General features: G+C 36.4%; 1 protein-coding gene across 1 annotated transcript in view; it reads left to right on the top strand.

The window, feature by feature from the left end:
* The window catches only part of ITGA8 (integrin subunit alpha 8), a 227,081-nt gene that overhangs the window by 81,299 nt on the left and 130,973 nt on the right, over nt 1–14,809 (top strand). The window contains exons 12-13 of the mRNA XM_044678920.1: nt 696–901; nt 3,943–4,134. Of these exons, the coding sequence (XP_044534855.1) occupies nt 696–901; nt 3,943–4,134 (398 nt within the window). The remainder of the gene's footprint in view (nt 1–695; nt 902–3,942; nt 4,135–14,809) is intronic.

The raw sequence follows: 14,809 nt of genomic DNA, 5'->3' as shown, positions 1-14,809 counted from the left end.
CATCCTCATTTTGGGAAACATTACTATAGTAACTTCAAATAATTCACACTTCTTTACTATCCAAACTTCAGATGTGTCCCACAAGTAAAATACTTTTGGTATTACCTAACTAAGCCATTTAAAAATGTTATTTCTTCATAAACTCCTTTATTCTCCTCTAAAATGTCTTAAAAATGCTATCCTGGAATGTTGTATATCATTTTAGTAAAACAAAAATCAATCAGCAGCTGGTGAACTAAAAAGATTTCTTTTCTCAATAAATTACAGACACACACACACACACATACACACACACACACACACATATATATATATATACATGTATATATATTTACAAAATAATTTAAAACTTGACAGTGTGTTTAGGTAGGAACATGATTTTTCCCATTAGGAAATTATATGGACACACAATAATTGCTGTGATTTTATACTAGCCCACAATTTTTTCCTGGCAATATAGTTTTACTAAGGTTCAATTAAATTGGACAGAATATCTTTTGTTTATAAACACTGTTAGGAGAATGATGAATTCAAGTGATGCTTCTGACTTTTTAAAAGAATTTGAAGCCTTTAGAAATACCGATTGTCCAAATCTTTCTCATTCCTTCTCCCCTTCTCCCTTTCCCTATATATCTGTCTGTCTCTTTCCCTTTTCTTGTCTTTCCCTTTGACCCTCCTTTCTCTTTCTTTCTCAGCCTGGATGATGTATTAATTGGAGCCCCCCTCTTCATGGAGCGTGAATTTGAGAGTAGCCCTAAAGAAGTGGGACAGGTTTACCTGTACTTGCAAGAAGGTCCTTTGCTCTTCAGAGATGCCCAGGTCCTCTCAGGAATCGAAGTGTTTGGCAGATTTGGAAGTGCTATTACCCATTTGGGAGATCTGAACCAAGATGGATACAATGGTGAGTTTATTTGAATCTCACGATATTTTACAACCGTTGTATAATTTTCATGTTACTCTTTGGTGTAAGGAAAGAATGTCATTTCATACTGGTCTTTTTGGTGTATGTAATACAGTCATTAAAATGTGGGCACTGTCAAGGTGGTTGTTTGGGACTTTATGTAAGAAATCCAAATTGATGTATTGATATATAGCTCTTTCCAAACTTAGCTTGAATAAGGTTCTTGCTCTGACAGCTCCCTAGCATTTTTCTGGATCTACATTTGAAGCATTTCAAGCTTCCTTAGAAAAATCCTTACCACCAAAATTGAATGCCACAGTGGAACAGTGCAAGAGCCTTGGTCACTTCCAGAACATGAGGCAGGCTATTGTATAGCCCATACATGTTACATGAACCATGAGCCAGGTTCCTGAAGCTCATTCAGAAACTATCATAAATGAGAAGCAATGGCACTGATTCATTAAAATATTTCACTTTTAGGAAATAATAACTTTTATTTCCCTAGTGTTTAGATAGGCTACAAAACACTTTATATACATTATTCAATACTCAAAACAATATTGTGAGGTAAGATAAGTATTTCTTTTTTTTTTAACTCTTAACTTCTGTGTATTGACTCATAGGTGGAAGAGTGGTAAGGGTGGGTCAAGTGGTAAGTGGCAATAGGGGTCAAGTGACTTGCCCAGGGTCACACAGCTGGGATGTGTCTGAGGCCGGATTTGAACCTAGGACCTCCCGTCTCTAGGCCTGACTCTCAATCCACTGAGCTACCCAGCTGCCCCAAGATAAAAATTTCTAAACACATTTTATAGATGAGTCACCAAGGAAAGTAAGTGACTTACCCAAGGCTACACAGATAGTAAGGCAGCTAGCCTATGCAATGAATAGAATATTGGGTCTGGAATCAGGAAGACCTGAGTCAAGTCCAATTCCATACATTTTCTAGTGGAGTGACCTTGGGCAAGCCATTTAACCTCTGTCTGCCTCAGTTTTCTTCTCTGTCAAATGAGGATAATTATATTGGACCTGCCTCTTGGGGTTTTTGAGGCTCAAATAAGATAGTGTTTGTAAATTGCTTACCAGAACTTAGGACACTATATCATATTATGTTATCATTGCCCTCATCATCGTTATTAGATGCAGATTGACCTTGAATCCAAGTTTTCTAAATCTAAATCCAGTCGTCTCTCCATGATGCCATATTGTCTTCCAGATAGTGACTTGCAAAGGATCAAGGATCGGGTGATTCCATACGAATGAAAACCAACTAGCCAAATGATATTCTTATTTCTGGCTGTCTTAAAACAAAGAAGCAAGTGATGTTATGGTGATTATAATAGCTCACATTTATTTAATTTCTGAGAATATAGAGGAGTGGAGCATAATAAAGAGCTGGCTAAGTAGTTTGAAAGACCTTGGATTCCAGTCCTAAATCTGAAAAATTCTGTGTGCCACTATGGACAGACAAATCAGAGGAACATAAATTTAGAATTTGAAGGTACAATAGATGCTTTTAAGTCCTTGCCTGCCCCCATCTTTATTTTATAGATTGTAAAATTGAATTAAATTCCCTGGGGGTTACATAGCCAGTAGTATTTGAATCCAGTTATTCCTCAGTCCAAGTGTGGTGCCCTATCCCCTAGACACCATTGTTACCCACATAGCTGTCTGAAATGATAAACTAAAGACCAAATGTACACTGTCATTGCTAATGGGAGTTACTCAAAATCCCCTGTTTATGAAATAACAGTTTCCTGTCTCACCCACCCCTCGAAAATAAGAAGATTCCCAGAATACTTTGCTAAGTAAAAATATTAAAAATTGGAAGATACCATACACACACACACACACACACACACATATATATGTAATGAAGGTAAAGCATTTATTGAAGTTGTTTTCATTTACAGATAAAGTTGTTTAACAGAATTTTGGATTATAAACTATTGTGATAGAGTAGGATTCCAGAGGGATCTGATGAATCCATGATCTTAGTGTAACTAGGATATGGTGCAGTAATAGAAAGACTCTGGGTCTTGGAGTCAAACACTTGGGCTTAAATTCTGGTCCTACCCTTAGCTACCTGAGGGTGTAATGTGTTATTATGGAGAAACCCAAGAGCACTAACTCTGAAGTCAAAAGAAATGCTTTTAAATACTGCCTCTAATACACTTACTAGTTGTTTGACCTTGGGCAAATCTCTTAACCTCCTGGAGTCTCAGTGTCCTCTTCTCTAAGTAGAGGAGATGAAATTTGAGGGCTTCTGGGCTCTAATTTTATCTGCCTAGGAAGCCTCTTAAGCTCTCTAGATACCATTTTTCTCAATAATAAAAAGGGAGGGAGACTTCATGACCCATAAAAGCCTTTATCAACTCTAAATCTGTGGAATTATTGTCTTATAAATTCTCATTTTAAAAGGACACCTTTAAAATGTCCATCAGTTGGGGAATGGCTGAGTAAATTGTGGTATATCGTGGTGATAGAATGCTACTGTGCTCTAAGGAGTGATGAACAGATTGAGTTCAGAAAGAACTGAAAGAACTATGAAAGAAACTGATGCTGAGTGAAATAAGCAGAACCTGGAAAATATTGTACACAGTAACAGCAATATTGTGGGATTATCAACTGTGATGTATTATAGACAATATGATGATCCAGGACAATTATGAAGGACTTAGGGCAAAGATTGCTATCTACCTCCAGAGAAAGAACTGTTTGAATCAAATGAAGATGAAAGCATACGATTTTTTCAATTGTTTATTTGGGTTTATGCTTTGGAATTTTGGTTTTATAAGATTACTCATTTACAAAAATGAACAATATGGAAATATGTTTTGTATGATAATACATGTAAAATTCAGATAGAATCACCTGCCAGCATTGGGACAGGGAAGGGAAGGGAGGGAGATAAATTTGATCATATAACTTAGGAAAACGTGTGGAAATTTATAACACGTAATTGGTAAAAAGAAATAAAATCATTTAATTACTTAATTAATCAAAAGGTCACCCTTTAAAAAATAAGTATTTATGTCTTGTAGACATTGCAGTTGGCGCGCCATTTGCAGGAGAAGCTGGAAGAGGCAAAGTCTTCATTTACAATGGGAACGCAGAAGGGTTAAACCAGAAACCTTCCCAGATTCTGAATGGAGCCTGGGCCTCCCAGGCTGTGCCATCGGGATTCGGCTTCACTTTGAGAGGCGATTCAGACATAGACAAGAATGATTACCCAGGTAAGTCTTTCCACAAGAGAGTTCATTTCATCCCTCCCTTCTCTGGAAAATGCATCATTCTTGAGCAACTCTTTAATAAAGGCCAAGGTCAAGCTTGAATATAGTCACAGGGGTTTCTTTTGTAGGATTCCTACATGGCTTTCCTGAGAATTTAGTCAGACAAAACAAATACTCCCTTTCCTGTCAAGAGTCAGCATCAGAGATGCAAGGAAGGATTAAATGGTTACATTAAATATAAAACTTGTCAGCCCTGTAACAAAAAAATTAAACCACCTTTCCCCTCAAAAGCCCAATAAAGTAGGTATTACCAGAAAGGAGGATAATTTCTTCTGTCTGTGCAAGGTTGCAATCCTTCAGAATTTCTGCTGACTCCACACGCCCCAGCTGTGTTTAGCCAAGCTGCCTAAGTAGGACTTTTTGGGGGGCGAGGGGGATAACACTTATTTTAAGTAAGTAGTCCTTGTCCTTATTTTACATTTTTATGAAATAATTTATAATTTGGTTTGGGCAACTATGTGACATGATAAATTGAACTCTGGACTTGAAGTCAGGAACATCTGAGTTTGCATCCTACCTCAGACTACCACAAAACTTAATGGTAGTTTAACCCAAGACAAGTCACCTAACTTCTGTGAGCCTCAGTTTCCTCATCTGTAAAATTAAGGGTTTGGATTGCTTGGCCTCTAAGTTCCTTTCCAACTCTAAATCTATGGCACTTTGAAAAAACAAATCAGGATCTCTCACCCTTCTTTTCAGAGGAGAGAGAAACACTGCATATACTGTTAGATTTAGTGTCTTTCTCTCCCTTTTTTTTTCCTCTGACCCTTTTTGTCCTTTGTTACAAGGAGTGACTCTCTGAAAAGAGGGGTATCTAAAATGATTTTGTTAAAAGTTACCCATATAAATTTTAAATTTAATTCTAAATTTTAAAAAACAGAGAAAAGGGGAATTATGGAAGGTGAGGGACTAAAGTATCCTTTGCTATTCCATTTTGATTATAGAGTTATAGAAACTCTGAATAGATTAGATTAATTGCTCTAACAAGTTATAGGGAAAGTTTCTATGCTTCTGCAGGAAGACTTACTTCAAAAACTGGAGTTTCTAGCAGAGATTACTAGCTTCTTGGTTTTAAGTTTCTGTTACCCTGTTCCAGCATGATTTCAACTCCAATCACTAATGGTTTACTGACAACGACTGGCCCTCGCTTGGGTATTTTCCATGTCTAAGTCTTATTGTGTTATATTTCAGGGCAGAATTCCAACAAGTCAACTCCTTAAATATATAACACTCAAATTTTAATCCTTTCACTTTCTCTTTCCTCTACATTTGAGCAAAAAAAAGGGTTTCCCCAGCATGCCGTTGCTTCCCTCCATTCCCCACTCCCATTTTAAGTCTTGGCAGAAAACTTTCATCATATTAACATAGACATTGTGGCAAGCCTTAGGATTGTGTTCACATCTAAGCTAATGTTCTCTAATCACTTGACATCCCAAGAGTGTAGCTTTACCCTCTGAGATTACATCATGCCAACCCAAAGTTTAATCAGTAACTAACCACAGTCAGCTGCAAGGGAAGGCACTGAGCTACATATAATGCCTCCTTCTTCTCAAGAATGATTTACCATTTAATCTTTTAAGATCCAGGGCAGAGAACTAGCTCTTTTGCTCCACAGTATTCTTATCTGATTCCTAGTGGTGGAATGTCTGAGTGGGTAATTAAACTAAAATACCACAATGTAATTTTTGATAAATAATTGCTGTAGAAAATTACTTTTCTTCACTGTATTTGGCACAGCCTTCCTCTTACAATGGAAGATCTTGACAGATAGAGTGAATCCTGGGTCTGCCAAGGTTTAAAGGTGACAAGGAGAGGATCCCTCAAAAGTCCAGAACTTCTACTTCCATATGAGGCTAGACATTTCTAGAGGAAAAGGGGAGAAAACACTGAGAGATGGAAAAATTTATTCTTAGAGGAATTTTTCCTTGGAGGAGAAAGAAAAGAAGAATGGAGATAAAGGAGAGGCTCTTGTAAATATTGTTCCAATTTGTACTTATTGGCCATCACATGTCTTTTTTTCACACTCTCTAACAACCAGAAAACCTAAAAGTGGATGCGACTGGCTATTTAGAGAAAAAAGGAAGGAAGGAAGGAAGGATATTTGTTTCTCCAGGGAGTGGTCAGTGCCCTTAAGTAGCATCTACAGGAGCTGGCAAATCCAATTTTTAGCAATTAATGAAGGCATATGGATGGTTTTCAGGTGGTAGCTTTAAAAAATTAAGTACCCATTATCTCTTTCCCTTTCCTGAATAGTAAACCTCTCTCTAGTGAAGGGTTTTTTTTTTTTAATTTGAGATTCATGGATTTAATGTTAACCTGGAGTCCATGAACCAATTGAAAAAATATTTTGATAACCACTTTGATAGTTGGTTTCCATTGTAATTCTATTTTATTTCATGCATATAAAACATTATTTTGGAGGGGGCATCCATAGACTTCATCAAAGACTAAAAAGAGGTCCATGATCACTGAAAAGTTAAGAACCCCACCTCACTATTTCAATAGTTTTTTGCCCCTATTTTAGATTTCATTCATGTAAAGCCCTCCTGCCCCTCCCTCCTCAGTGCAAATTAGCAACTTTTGTGCTAAATTTTTGTTGGGGAGGCACCAGAAGCAGGACTTGAATCTAGGTCAACTTGACACCAAGACTGGATTTCTAGCCATTATATCCCAGTCAGGGTCCCATATCTGGGCAAATGGATCCCCCAGAGTCTGAGGGTTCAAAGAAATAATCCTTTATTACCAAAAAAAGACATTCTAGCACCCCAAAATAGAAGCAATTTCTAAGGCAGCATTTAAAAACAATTTGGGAAGATAAAAGTTCTAGCAAGAAGGTTCAAATCAGGCAACAAGAAGGTTCCCATAGTCTGATGAGATTCCCCACATGAAAGCCTAAAAAACAGCTTTTATAATTTTCCTGTCCAAGGGGTCCACAGCTGAGTTTTACTTCAGTCCACCTTATTGTAAAGTCAACGCAAACTACTCCAAGTCAATACAACTTCTTTGCTCACAGCTATCCTGGCTAGTTTAAGATCATCTTCCCTAATTTTATCAATATTTGAGTCCATAACAAAATGCCTTATTTCAATATTTAGAGGTTCTATTATTTCATCAGCATGGGCAATCTATCTGCCAATGTAGATAGCAACCCTTGTGGTCTAAAATGATTGGTCTTCATGCATTTCTGTGTCTCAAAAGAGTTAATAATCTGGTGGCTAATCTGGGAGTGAGCCTCTCCCAACTTGACTAGACTGCTCCTTGAGCAGCACACATGTATTCCCTCACCAGATTGACTTTTCCAGTTTGGTGAAGTCTAGAGCTCAAACATGTCCATCAACTTTCTAGAATAGAGGGTCATTGCCAGATGCTGAAGAGACACTTGAACTGAGGTGCTTTTGAAGAATAGAGAACTCAATTAATACAACCCCACATTTTGATAGCATAATTGCTGTCCTCCACCATGCTATAGGTGCTTCTGAAGCTTTCAATCTTTCCTGTTATCCTAGAAATAAATAAATGTTGTCTTTAACTCCTGGAGATCTTCCAATATCTCTTTAAATTCTCCATGAAAATTTTTGTGAAGAACCAAAGTCAAGTTCACCAGCCTAAACTTTAAAGAATCCATCTTTTTGAAAACTGGGAGTCATTTGCTCATCTCTCTGGTCCTTGAACACTTCTCCTTTTTCTTCTGACTTTCCAGAAATTAAAGAATCAGAATGGCTAACAGATAAAGCACTGAAGCCCTAAATTCAACTCCCACCTCTGGTTATGCGACACTAGCCAAAGCCACTTAACTTTTCAGTGCTCAGGCTTAGGTTGGAAGGCTTCTGAGAGCCCTTCAAATTTGCGTGAAAATCTCATGACTTTCCGTTTATGATTTGTGAGTGGTCTAGAGTTCCAAGGAACTCCTACAAAAAAAAGAAAGGAAGGAAGGAAGGAAGGAAGGAAGAAAGAAAGAAAGAAAGAAAGAAAGAAAGAAAGAAAGAAAGAAAGAAAGAAAGAAAGAAAGAAAGAAAGAAAGAAAGAAAGAAAGGAAAAAAGAAAGAAAGGAAGGAAGGAAGGAAGGAAGGAAGGAAGGAAGGAAGGAAGGAAGGAAGGAAGAGTGAGACAGTGTCTACATTAAATATTTGACAAATTCAAATTCATTTCTTTCAAGTAAACGTTCTAGATAATCTATGAAGGGATATCAAACTAGTGAGTCTGCTGGTTTGAAAGAGCTCTGAATCACAACTCAGACTCCTATTTACACAAATAACCATGAGAAGTCAAGTCACCAGTTTTTAGCCTCAAGTTCTTTATTTTTGATTGGGAATAATGATAATGCTATCTTTCCCTTGAGATTTTTGTCAGGAAATTACTTTGTAAACCTAAAAGTACTTTGTAAATCTAGGTTGTTATTTTGAGTCATAACTGTGAACACACAGCTTGGATAGACATTCACTTAAAATATGTTGTAAAATGCATGTAAGAATTGTCTAGAAAAGCTTATTTTCTTTGATGGAATGGGAAAAGGAAAGGGATCCCTCCAATTATGGTTCAACTCTGAAAGTTACTGCTTTTCCTTTGGCAATAACATCATTCGATGAGTCAGGATGTAACCTTTTGTTTTTGTTTTTGTTTTTCATGATGGCCAGGTCTGGACCATGAGTTCTTTTCAATTGTTTCCTTGTATATGATAAACACAGCAAGAATTATGGTAATTTGATATCCCTAATGAAGATTAGCTACTTGGGTTGTTTACAAAAATGAAGCCAGATCCACAGAACATGTACAGAGAGTTTATGTGTTTCTATAATATACATGTTTGGGTGTATTGTATAGCACATATATGTAAACATATATATAGCCTACTGAACATGTCAATAGACATATTGCCTTAAAAGCCTTTTTTTTAGATTTAAATCTGCTTATCCCATTGATTATAAAATGGCTCTGTGTCTCTCTGGGAGTTAGGGGTAGAATTGTTGACCCTAGCATGTATTTAAAAAATCAAATTTGTCACTACAGAAAACCAAATTTCAAGAAAAACAGCCACTACTAAAAGTGTACTCATTTTTTAAAATTATAAAATAGGAATACAAAGTAATTAAGGGTGTTTTTATATTTAGCACAATGGTTTCAAGTTTTAAAGGAAAAGGAAATAATTCCAACTCAACTAGACAGGTCACATTAGGCTAAAAAAGTCTCTCTGATTATAAAAGATTTCCAAAAGGATATTCTGATTCAGTTCAGTAAACATTTATTAAATGTGTGACATGTGAGCCTAAGATCTGAGGTCTCTTCAGATCTAGGGAACATCTCTGAAGGTGTGGGAGAGCTCTAATAATACCTCTCTGCTGCAAGGCCCATTTTTTATAGCCCTCATGAGAAATACAGGAAATGGGTGCTACCTCAGTCCTTATCTTGATTGATGATTCTCTTTGCATTTCTTTTTTTTTTTTTTAATTTAGTAGGTATCTTCCAAGACATCCTTTGAAGATAGAAGTATGACATATTTTCCCACTTCATTTTTATGATGAATGATTAAGTTGATAACTGATTAAAATGTAGATGCGGGCCATTTTAGAATAGAAATATACTAACATGTTTGTGAAAGAAAATGAGTGGCTATTTTAATTTCTCTTGGCCCAGCTGTTGATAAGTATGATGCTGGTGCCTTAGACCATATCTGGATGTTTTTTTAGTCGATGAAAAATAACTCAACCAATGCCATTGTTCTTTTTAAAATCCTTTAGTTATTGCTATAATTTATGTCTAATTTAGATATTTTGGCATAAAAGACTCTCATTAAGGACATCCTCTTTACCAATACAGATTACCGAGAGCTTACATTACTTGCTCGGGGACACCCAGTCAGTATTTGTCAGAGATGTGACTTGGACCTGGTCCTCAAGCCTGCATTATCTCCACAATGCCATGATACCTTTCTTAATCTACTTGCCTGAATGAAATGTCCAGTCAATAGGAGGTAGGGCATGACCCAATGAAAAATCTACTCTAGTACTTGTCAGTTCTTCAGACCACCAACCCTACATGTATAAATAGATCCTCAGTCTCCACAGCCTGGTATAGTTCCAGCACCCACCCCACTCCTACGCTCCTTTGAATTATTAATTCCTGAAACAATGGAGCCTTCAAAAGCCAAGAGAAAAAATTCCAAAGGATGATTTTAAGGAATTAAAGCTGTAAATTTCTCATTTATATTAAAGCAAATTTAATTGGTTGGGTTTGCTATTGGGCATGGTTCCCTTAAAAACCCTGGCTAGAATGGGAAATCGCTCACGAGTGATTGCTTCTAATGGAATAAGACAGGATGCTTTTACAATCACAGACCATCAGCTAGCCCGCCCCGACTCAGTTAAGCAGAGTTTTGCTGCCATCATAAATTATAGTGAGAAGTGTTCTAGCTTGAAGACACGACTCTTCCACCTTCTAGCAGTAAGACCCTATAAATCATTTTACCTCTGAGGGCCTCAACACCCTCATATGTAAAACTGAGAGGAAGGGAATTGGACTAGATGGTGTTTAAGGTTGCTTTCAGATCTAACATCCTATTATTTTGTCTCTCACCCTCCTCACCAAGTGTCATCTTTGATCTTTTCTGGTGCTTCTGCCATTCATGGGGAAGGAAGACTATCCTCTTTATTGGTGTATAAGAAAACCCTCTAGGTCACCATTATAGTATCAACTCTTTCTGTGGGAGGAAACCGTGAGGCTGTTTTTCCTGTATTATTTATATACGTTGGAGGCACCAGATACCTCCAGCACATTAGGTAGATCCCTCTTACAAAATCAGTGGGAAGATATGGGTAAGTGTTACACTGGAGGATGGACAGGTTGGGAACTGTATCACTGATCCCTAGGCTTGTTTCAGTATCTAAGGATGTATATATTATGAATTATGAAGTCAGTATTTGCCCCTAAGATCCTGCATGGCTCAAAACCATCCACACACATCATCCATGAAGGTCCTAGCCAGTTCACCCACATCATAATAATAGGACTAGACCAAAAACAAGCACATACAAGGACTAATATTTTTCCAAGCACAGAAACATAGAGATGTTGTAGCCTTTTAAGGTGAAGTTATTATTACTGTGGACCTGGAGCCAAACTCTTGGTCTCCTCTCAGTTGGAACAGTGGGAAATAGGAAGGAAGGGTGGTAGAAAAACTAAAACTCCATGCACAATTTGTTACTATTTTGTTAAATATTTGTTTACTTGTTTGATATTTGAGTGTTCATAATGCACTAAGAACTATTCAGAGCCTAAACCACAAAGCCCTTCCTACTAGGATTTTATCTCCCATGACACATGCCAAAAGTAGTGTGTAGAAAGAGATGAGATTATACCCCGACATTTCTGCCTCTTTTTTGCTCTTCTACTAATATGTGCCCTTGATGTTAATAACTAACAACCTAACTATGTATATGGAAAAATCTTTTCACTTTCTTATCTCAATTATAATAATTAACAACAATAATAGCATTTATATAGTGCTTTATAGGTTTGCATGATCTTCACAAATATCTTCCCATTTGATCCTTACAAAAACCCTGGGAGATAGGTACTCTGATGAGCCCCATTTTGCAGATGAGAAAACTGAGGCAGACAAAGATTATAGGAGTTTTGTACAGGGTCTCACAGCTAGCAGTGTCTAAGCCCAGCTTTGAAATCGGGTCTTTCTTACTCCTGATCCATTGTTCTATCCACCTAGCTGCCTGCTAAAATAATGCACCAACTTTCCTTTTCTCATTCCTTATTTCTTTGTACACATTCTTATTTCTTTGAATGTATTTATGTGTGTACATAATACATACATAAATATTATGAGCGTCTATAAACATGCATGATGCATGTATACATAGATTAACTACATGTCTATAAGAACATGTATATTGTATGTTGGCAAATCTTATTTCACTGGTGTAGAACACTTAAACTTTATAACAGGAAATTCTTCCTATGTTTTCCTATAAATCATTTTTATACCCATATATATAATATGTGTATACATTCTATATGGACATAAACTATGTCTACATATACTATAGATGCTACACATAAATATACATATATATTTATATGTATATAAATATTGTACTTTCAGTCAACATTTATTGAGTACCAAATGTATACAGAAACAAGTGCTAAGTGATGGAACAGATACAAAACTTATGTAAACATAGACCCTTGACTTCTTGGAACTTTTTTGAATAGATGAAATAAGATGCAAACACAGATAATTATGATGCACATTATCTAATGATTTAATGAGAGAGGTGTAAAAATGGTACTTCAAGAGCTTTAAATGAGGAGGTTATCTAGGAAAAATTTCATGGAGACATGAATTTCATGAATCAGTTTTCAAGTGATAGACCCAGCTCTTGGCAGAGAGGTGATCAACAATAGGTGTGCAAGTGCAGCATTCATTTTCAGAACTCACCAATGTGCTGGTTTGTTTTGCTTGAGTGTAGTTATTTGTTACAAATGAGAATTTTAATTGGGCTAGGAAATCATTGTTAAGTAAGAATTATATAAAAAAGAACATCGATATAGCTTTTTTAAAATACACAGAATAGCTGAGTTCAATAGATAAAAGAGGAATTGGGGGCAGCTGGATAGCTCAGTGGATTAAAAGCCAGACCTAGAGAGGGGAGGTCCTGGGTTCAAATCTGACCTCAGACACTTCCTAGCTATGTGATCCTGGGCAAGTCAGTTAACCCCTATTGCCTAGCCCTTACAGCTCTTCTGCTTGGGAAGCAATACACAGTATTGATTCCAAGATGAGAGGTAAGGGTTTTAAAAAAAAGGAATTAGATATTCAGGGCACAAGAATTCCCTCACTATATAATGTATATATCAGTATTAGGTAGCTTACATGGACAGACATTTCACTTATCCACATGCCAAAATCATCAATGTAGAATCTTTTGGTTTTAGTGAGAAGCTATGTCAATACATTATCCCTTCAAATGCACACGTCTTGCAGGTCTTTCTTTGAAAATAGGAATGTACATTCAATAAAGAAGTAGAATTAAAATACACGCAGGCCATATAGAAAACTTTTAGCTGATGGACAAATATTCAAATCAATAGTCATCAAAATGGGGATTATAGTATAAAACAGTCACTTTTGCATTAAGAAATTTACTTTCACTGCTTTTAAAAGTAAGCATACCATAGTTAAAGAAGGAAAGCAGAGCCTGAAGACAGAGGAACACAGAAATGAAATAAAACAAACAAACAAAAAAAGAGGTTCTGAACCTTTCTGCTCTGAGAGAGTGACAGAGAGAGACAATGAAAGTGCCCACTGACTTTTTCTCTGAGCCAGACAAGAAAAAAAGATAATTTCAGAATTTCCCTGGCCTCAACAAGAGCCAGCAGCAAGAGAAAAATAATGAAAAATGAGTCCTTTCCCCATAAATGTGTGTATATGTATGCATGTATAAATATTAATAAATATCTGTGCCTCTGTGTGTTTATATCTATGCATATGTTTCACACTGCAGAATATAGAGCAAATATTGGAATAGCCTATTTCTGTGGCAGTGAAAAATTGAGGTATTTGATTTGATTGGTTTGGGATTTTCCTCTTACTAAAGCATATTGTAATCTTTTCTATAACATATAGTCTTAAAGTGATATCCACAACACTGAGATGCTGTGACTTGCCCAGTAATGAAACACCTATGGGTTATAAACAGGACTTGGACCCATATATTCCTTACTTTAAGTCCAGATGTCAGTAAAGGAATGAGTGAGTAAGCGAGTGGATGAATGGATGGATAGATGGATGGATGGATGGATGGATGGATGGATGGATGGATGGATAGATGGATGAATGGATGGATGGAAAATCATTTTTAAGTATTTATTATCTATAGAGTTCCATGTCGAGTGCTAGAAATACAAATAGAAAAGAAAAATTAGTCCTTGCTCTCAAAGAGTTCACATTTTGTTGAGGGACATTCTATGTAGATAGATATAGTCATATAAATAAAGGTACTATGTTTATATATAGCGTCTATATAATTATGTGTATATATAATATATGTCATATATAATGTATACACTTATCTGTCTAATTTCAGCTGCAAGACAGTTGAAAAGGGCCCATGGTCTTTAGGGGAGAGCTGCAAAATAGATTACAATGCATATTCTTCACTGTCATATGCACTGATAAAGTCATCTCAGTTTCTGCTGTTAAACCGTTGAATAATGCCAAGAATTTGGGAGGCAAGAACTTTCTTTTCTGGATCTTCTTTCTATTTGCAATCTTAGAATTATTTCTTTTGTATTAGCATAGATCTCTTTCTCTTTCAAGCTATCCTTGCAAAGATTTGTTTCTTTTCTACAAAAACCATTTAGCTAGCAGCAGAAAATATTACAGAGCATCAGTTATCTTCTGCCAGCACCAACTTAATATATTGTGGGAATTATGCAGAAGAGAGTCACCTGTGATAGTTCCAAAAGATTACCCAAATTTGAGAGGGAGGAAGATTAGATTTAGTAGGAATGGGGTGAAGATTTGGAAAGAAATGGTAAGAACAATTGTTATACCAGTTCTTCTTCTTGCTGTACACATGAAATTTATATTAAAAATTCTGATTCTTTC

Source organism: Gracilinanus agilis, chromosome 5 (assembly GCF_016433145.1).
Source record: "Gracilinanus agilis isolate LMUSP501 chromosome 5, AgileGrace, whole genome shotgun sequence".
In the NCBI taxonomy this organism is placed as follows: domain Eukaryota; kingdom Metazoa; phylum Chordata; class Mammalia; order Didelphimorphia; family Didelphidae; genus Gracilinanus; species Gracilinanus agilis.
The sequence above is the reverse complement of the archived record's forward strand: the minus strand, read 5'-3'. Positions and strand labels throughout refer to the sequence as shown.